This window comes from Mus caroli, chromosome 19, assembly GCF_900094665.2.
Source record: "Mus caroli chromosome 19, CAROLI_EIJ_v1.1, whole genome shotgun sequence".
Taxonomy (NCBI): domain Eukaryota; kingdom Metazoa; phylum Chordata; class Mammalia; order Rodentia; family Muridae; genus Mus; species Mus caroli.
Genome location: NC_034588.1, coordinates 8,328,891 through 8,336,528, shown reverse-complemented (window position 1 = coordinate 8,336,528; position 7,638 = coordinate 8,328,891). Strand labels below are relative to the sequence as shown.

At 41.5% G+C, this 7,638-nt stretch overlaps 1 protein-coding gene across 2 annotated transcripts in view; it reads left to right on the top strand.

The window, feature by feature from the left end:
* Window positions 1–1,102: 1,102 nt before the first annotated feature.
* The window catches only part of Ms4a8 (membrane spanning 4-domains A8), a 15,473-nt gene continuing 8,937 nt past the window's right edge, over window positions 1,103–7,638 (top strand). Inside the window, exons 1-3 of one of the 2 annotated variants that reach the window (XM_021152540.1) lie at window positions 1,103–1,161; window positions 2,560–2,779; window positions 5,798–5,920. In XM_021152540.1, the coding sequence (XP_021008199.1) occupies window positions 2,561–2,779; window positions 5,798–5,920 (342 nt within the window). In that variant the 5' untranslated portion in view covers window positions 1,103–1,161; window position 2,560. Of the gene's footprint in view, window positions 1,162–2,559; window positions 2,780–5,797; window positions 5,921–7,638 lie in introns of those variants that run through there. The other variant, XM_021152539.1, reaches the window with a different exon arrangement.

The window sequence follows — 7,638 nt, the reverse complement described above, 5'->3', positions numbered from 1 at the left end:
TGGGTGGGTAGGGAAGTGGGGGGCGCTATGGGGGACTTTTGGGATAGCATTGGAAATGTAATTGAGGAAAATATGTAATAAAAATCAAAAAAAAAAAAGACTTGGGGGCAAATCTGAAAAGGGTATTGGCAAGGTTTGATTGCATTAGAATTTTTCATCCTTTTTGCTTTCAATGTCCCTTGTGTGTGCCTACCCAAAACTTGTCCTGTGCTTTCTTCCCTCCTTGGCTTTGTCCCTTTCGATAGCCTCTGCCTATAATGTTCTTTCAGTTGGTCAGCTTGCAAAGTTCCAGCCATCCTCTCATCTCAATGTGCTCAGTCAGGGAGAGTCTATTGAGTGTCTTTTATATGCCAATTGGAATTTTTAAGAGTCAATATGTCACATCTGATTCCAAAGACCTCACTGCTCCAGTACAGCAGTTCTCAGACAAGATCCTTATTTTCCAGGTGAGATAAAAATAAATGGAAGGGAATAGAGAGATGACTCCATGGTTAAGAGACATCTGCTCTTGCAGAATACCCAAGTTCTATTCTCGGCAACCACATGGTGGTTCACAACTGTGAAAGCAGTCACTGCACACACAAAGCAGATAAGCATACATCGAGGCAAAATATTCATACACGTTACATAAAAGTAAATGACTTTAAACCTATGGAAGAGAGTTGAGTGTAACTTTCATTTTATCCATTGATTCCATCTTTTCTCATTGCAGTTCAATGATTTCAAATGTCTAAGCACTCCAGCTCCAATCATTTCTCTGTGTTCTCCTGGGATCACGTATTTCTTTGCTGCGAAACTGAGTCAACCTGTCCTCTATTTCAGCACAGTACATCCAGCCCTGAATGTCCAGGTCATTCTTTTGTCTCCTAGAGCACCCAGCACAACCTCATCTCTCCATTCAGGCACCTTGAAGCCCTTGACAAATTGAACTGTATTTAATTGGTTCCAGGTCTAAAACAGGAAGCAAATGTGGGTGTGGAAGCTCTGACCAGCTGCTGACCCAGGCCTCACCCAGGAAAGAAGTAGAGAGGACTTTGGATCATTCTAAATGAATCGCCCAACTACACAGGGTGCAGTCAATCTCTCGGGAAGTACTTTTTCTACAGCAAAGAGTTGGGAACCAGAGCAAGAGAGACTTACTTGACAACCGGGCACAGTAAGGTGAGTGTGTGTGATCAAATGGTTATATGAATTGCTGAGGAATGGAGATAAGGGGTTTGTGTCAAATGAGACATGGGGAATGTAAGTGGATGAAAGACGCTGGAGAGGTATATTGGGTGAGAAACATAGAAGGGTGTATTGTACTCATTTTATGGTATCTGTTCCAAAAACAGAATGGAAGAAGAGAAACTTTTAAAGGCATACCAACTCACTGGGTATGGGTTAATGCTGGGACCCACAGGGTAAAAAGATAAAATCAACTCCCACCAGTTATCTTCTGGCCTCCAAGTGTGTAACATGGAAGGCACACATACACACACACACAAATAATAAAATGGCCCTAGAAAATTGAACCAGACAACACACACACACACACACACACACACACACTACACTGACAATAGACTTCCCTTGAGCACAATGGCCTCCATTTTTCTAATATGTACATGACATTGGAGAAGTCAGCACTACTGTCACACTCTGTTTCCTTTTCCAAAATCTAAGAGAACTAAACTCCATGTTCCTCAAGAGTCTTTCTACCTGTGGGACTCTAAGATCAGATAATTCCACTGTACACAAAACAGGATCAAGATAGTAGGAGACATGCAAAGAGGGAAACGGCACAGCCTGGCTTCCAGGAGTGCCTAGCCTCTCCAGGCTTTACTTTTTTCATCCATGGGACAGGTTAAAACTGTAAGAGAAGCATTTGTAAAGTGTTGGTTGCCTGGCACTTGCCTGGCATTTGCCTGGCATTCTCAACAAGCCCTGAAATAGAAGTTTAACATTATCTCTAAGATGGCGTTAACAAATAGGTGGGGTTGAATTGCTCAGGTAAAAATCATTCTTGGTTATTTTAAAGTGTTTAATGTCCTATGTGTGTGCGTGTGTATGCACGTGATCAAGTATGTGTGTGCACATGTATTTGGAGACCACAGGTCTATAGAGGGTGTCTCCCTTACTCGCTCTCCAGAGATCCCATTTCTCCTGTCCCACAGGTGCACTTAGCAATAAAGACAATATCAATAGACTTGTTTTTATTATTATTAATTACTGTTATTATACTTTATTTACTTATTGTGTATGGTCACACAAGTGCCACTAAATGTTCTTGGAAATTAGAGGACAAATTTTAGGAATCAGTTCTCTCTTTCCACCATGTGAGTCTCAGGGTCCAAACTCAAGGTCACCAGGCAGAAATGACTTTACCTGCTGAGTCCTCTCACTGGCCCTACACTTGGCTTTTTACAAAAGATGCTGGGAAATCTAAACCCATATCCTAATGCTTGTTGAGCAAGTGGCTACTGACTGAGCTGCCTCCCCAGCCTCTTGAAGTCTTTTTAAAATGTAAACACAAGTATATAAATGATGAATGATTCTGTTGTATTTCTTTTTTGTCAGCATGAATACGGTAACATCACCGGGCCCCATGGCCAATTCTGTATATGTGGTGGCACCGCCCAACAGTTATCCTGTGGTCCCAGGAACCGTGCCTCAGATGCCTCTTTATCCCAGCAATCAGCCTCAAGTCCATGTGATTTCTGGTCATCTGCCTGGTTTGGTGCCAGCTATGACCGAACCGCCTGCCCAGAGAGTCTTGAAAAAGGGACAAGTCCTAGGGGTAAGTAAGAGGAGTCCACTGTGTGAGCCAGAGACCATGTGCTACAGAGAGAGGAAAGCAGAGGCTTGAGACAGACTAATAGAAATTCCAAATAAGGGGCCAGGGAACAGGATCGTTCAGTTAGTAAAGGGCTTAGTGCAGTGTCAGCAAACTGAGTGTCATCCGCAGAACCCACCTTACATAAGCTGTAGAAATGCACACTCATCATCCCAGAACCAGGAAGTCAGAGACAGATAGATGTCTGCGGCTCTCTGCCCAGCCAACCTAGCTTACTTGGTGATTTCCAAGCTAGTGAGAGAACTTGACTAAAAAAAAAAAAAAAATGNAAAGGACTCCTGGGGATGATAACCAAGGTAAACGTTGGCCTCATCATACATGTACACACACATACACACACACACAAAGATACACAGTGCCTAAGGAACCATACACCCATACCTGTGCATGAACATACACACACACACACACACACACACATACATAGGCATGCACATATGCACATACAAACATACATACATACATACATACATACATACATACATACATACATACATACAAAAAGAAAGAAAAGAAACTTCAAATAAAGCAGGTGGGGCTGGCTTAGCCAAAGCCAGATCTGTTGAAAACCTCTGCAGCACAAGGATCCTCAGTATATGGCCTTTTAGTTTCTGATTTGGGCATTTAGAAACAAAGAATAATTAAAAACAAAACAAAACAAAAAAAAACAGCCAAAAAGCAGTGTTCTTGGATGCAGAACCTTTTGCCTCTAAGCATTTGCTTCCAATAGCTTAGGAAGAAAGAAAGTCCGACAAAGACAAAGTTTCCCAAAGGTAGAACAGAGCTCAGGGTTGTTGAATCAAAGCAGAAAAAAGGCAAGCAGGCTAGACAATCAGCAATGCCTGAAAAGCTGGCCCGAATTGCACAAAGGAGCTCATTTCATTGCATAGCCCATGAATGACAAGCAGTGATTCTGACCCAGACTGCCCATCCCCAACTCATGTTCTAATATTGCTTGGAGAAGTCTAAAAAGAGGCAACTTGCATATATATATATGCATATATATATATATATATATTTGCATCCAGTGGTTTATTTGAGACTTTATTCTCCAAATATACTAATAGGCATAAGAAATGTGGTACCTATACATGTATTTGTTGCAGCATGGCTTGTAGAGACAGGAGGATGGAAGCAACTGAACTATCCTAGTTTTTCTGTTGCTGTGGTAAAATAATCTGAGGAAAAGCAACAGGTAGAAGGAAGATGTTGGTTTGGCTTACAGTTCCAGGCTTACAGTAAGGAAGTCGAAACAGGAATTTGAAGCACCTTACATCACATTCAGTCAAGAGCAGAGGGAAACAAACACATGTATGCCATCTTCTTGCTCTCCTCTGGCTTTCTTCTATCCTATATAGTTCAGGATTGCTGTCTAGGGAATAGTGTTGCCCACAATGGACTGAGTCTTTCTACATGAATTAGCGATGGAGACAATTCCCCTCAGACATTCCCACAGTCTAACCTAACCTAGACAGTTTCTCATTAATACTGTCTTCCCATGTGATTATAGGTATACATCAATTTAACATTGGTCAAGCCACGTGTTGTACATATAACAGAATGTTGTGCAATGGTTGTACAATGATGGGTCTTACTCCAAGGTATGTTATTAATACACTATTAGTATGAACTTAAGGAAACAATATATTCTTTTTATACCATGTCTGCAGGAAACACACACACACACACACACATACACATATACAGCTGTATCTGTATTAGTTTCATATGGCTGCTATAGTAAAGATCCATGAACTGATGGCCAAAAGCAACAAAAATGAATTGTTTCTCAGTTATGAATAATAGATAACTAAGATCAAAGTCTGTCATGGTCATACTCCCTCTGAAGGCATGAAGGAATTATCTCTTCCAGATCTTTCTCCCAGTTTCTAGTAGTGTCTTGGTTTGCTGCAGTACCACTCCAGTTTTCAGATGGCTGTTATGGTTTATGTTGGTTTTTGAGATAGGCCTTGAATTCAGAATCCTGGGTCTTCATTATTTTTTAAAAGTAATGACAATGGTAATATTGGATTGCAGATCACCCTATCCTAACACAATATGAGTCATCTTGACTCATGACATCAACAGTATACCTATATCCATATAAGGTCATATTCAGAGACTAGAACATTAATATATGAATTTGGTAAAGAGTAAAGAAAGATAAAATTGACTCTATGAGACCAAGAAAATATGCAGGCAAAATAATTACATACATGGATGCTGAACACAAGGCTGTGTATCATATAAAAAAAAAAAAAAAACTAGAGGTCACCTTACCTTTCTAACATCGCTGTTATAACTTTCCCCAGAGACTATAGGAAATCCTTAGAGAATATTTTAAAAGGCAGCTAGTGAGTGGGGAAGTGGTTAAGGTAGCAAAGTACTTGCTGAGTTAATGTAAGGACCTGAATTCATATCCCAGATAACCATGTAAAAGTCAAGTACAACAGCATGAGCCTATAATATCTGGGGAAGCAGAAATAAGAGAATCCCTGGAGATTGCTAGCCAGCCATGTTAGTCAATTAGTGAACTCCAGGTTTGGTGAGAGTGCCTGTCTCAGAAAAAAATAAGATGGAGAATGACTGGTAGAGACATCTGATCTCTCTCTCTCTCTCTCTCTCTCTCTCTCTCTCTCTCTCTCTCTCTCTCACACACACACACACACACACACACAATTTAACAACCCAAGAACATGCTAAAGTGCAGAGACACCATTTCTATGTTACCAAGCTACATATTTGAAGAAGAATACTAGAAGGTAATGCCAAAATGTAAGTGCTTGCTTTCTGTGGGGGAGGGAGGTTGACTATAGATAGTTTTAACTTTTTTATTATTACGTTTCTCACATTATCTTTTAGAAAGGGAAACCAAATTGTATTAGAATATAAAGGAAGTACAAAGAAAAGGCAAAATCATGGCTCAGAGGCAAAGGTTTCAGCTTGTGGCTCTCCTGACAGGCCATCCAGATCCTGATTGGCCTGGTGCACATCGGCCTGGGCTCCATCATGATCACCAACCTCTTCAGCTACTATACACCTGTCTCCCTCTATGGAGGTTTCCCCTTCTGGGGAGGCATCTGGGTGAGTAGCTCCTGTCTGATACTCAGGGCAGCCTTGCCAAGCTGTTTGGGAATCTGGAGATGCTTGCCCAAATGGCTTAGTTGGAGAAGGGGTTGGGATGGAGTATTACAAAGTGCCATAGGCTGGACAGCTCCCAACTGTGGAAATGTGCTATCTCCCAGTTCTGAAGGCCAAAAGTTCAAGACCAGCAGGTAGCTGGTAGTCACCACTGAGGTCTCTTTTACCTCTCAGCTAGCCATCTTCTCCTGGTGTCTTCCCTTTGTATCTGTGCCTACCTTATATCTCAATCTCGTTGTTGTTGTTGTTGTTGTTATTGTTGTTTTAAATTAGGATACAAAGTAATGGATTTATTACTGCATTCAGTCTTTTTTGTTCTTATTTGCCTTCTCTCTGGCACTCCTCTCCCTTGTTCCCCAGCTTCCCTCCCATTTGGCCCCTTCTTTTCCATCACTGTTTTAGTTTTATCTCTATTGCTAGAATAAAATACTCTGACAAAACAACAAAGAGGGAGAAGGGATTTGTTTTAGTTTACAATTCCAGGCTACAGCTCTTTATTGCAGAGAAGTCAAGGTAGTGGAAATTTGAAATGGCTAGTCACATAACCATAGTTGAGAAGCAGAGAGAAATGGGTGCATGTGTGCTCACTTTACATGCTTGCTTGTGATCAACTCAATTTCTCAACTCTTACACAGTCAGGAACCCCTGCATACTAAATGGTGCTGCCCACAATGACTTTTTGCTCCCCATATCAATTAACTTAGTTAAGCTAATCCTCCCCCAGACATATCCATAGGCCAAACAAATGTAGATAATCCCTCATTGAGACTGTCTTCCCACATGGTCTACATAATGTCAGGTTGACCCCCCCCCCTTCTGCTTTCATGTCACTTGTATTCTGCCACTATCATTTGTTATCAACCTTATAATCTCTTTTCATGATTCACAACACACACATGCCACAATCTGCCTATGGAAGAAATCGTGTGGTATTCATCTTTGAGATTTTGGGTTAGTTTATTTAACATGATAATTTCTAGTCAATCCATGTTTATTGCTAACTTCCACTCATAAGAATACTAATGATTGGGCATAATAGAACGCACCTTTAATTTCAGCACTCTGAAGGCAGAAGCAGGAGGACCTCTATGAGTTCAAGGCCAGTCTGTACTATATAGTGATCTCCAGGCTAGCCAGGGCTACATAATAAAACCCTGTCTACAATCACATTATGAGGTTCTGGGGTTAGGTCTGTGAAATTGTGAAACTGGTGATCACAGGTCAAGCTATAGCTACAAGGCTGAAGCCACCAAAGACCAAGGTATTTCTTCTGGAACATCAACCCAGAAATATTTCACTCACAAAGAAAACTATACCAGCCAGGCAGTGATGGCCCAACCCACCGGAAGCAGAGGCAGGCAGATCTCTGTGAGTTTGAGGTCAGCCTGATCTCCAGAGCCAGTTCCAGGACAACCATAGCAACAAAAAGAAACCCTAACTCAAAAAACTGGAAGGAAGGAAGGAAGGAAGGAAGGAAGGAAGGAAGGAAGGAAGGAAGGAAGGAAAAGAGAGAGAGAAGGGAAGGAGAGGGGAGGGGGCAGGGCAGGGCAGGGCAGGGCAGGGAAGGGAGAGGAGAAAGAAAGAAAGAAAGAAAGAAAGAAAGAAAGAAAGAAAGAAAGAAAGAAAGAAAGGAAGGAAGGAAGGAAGGAAGGAAGGAAGGA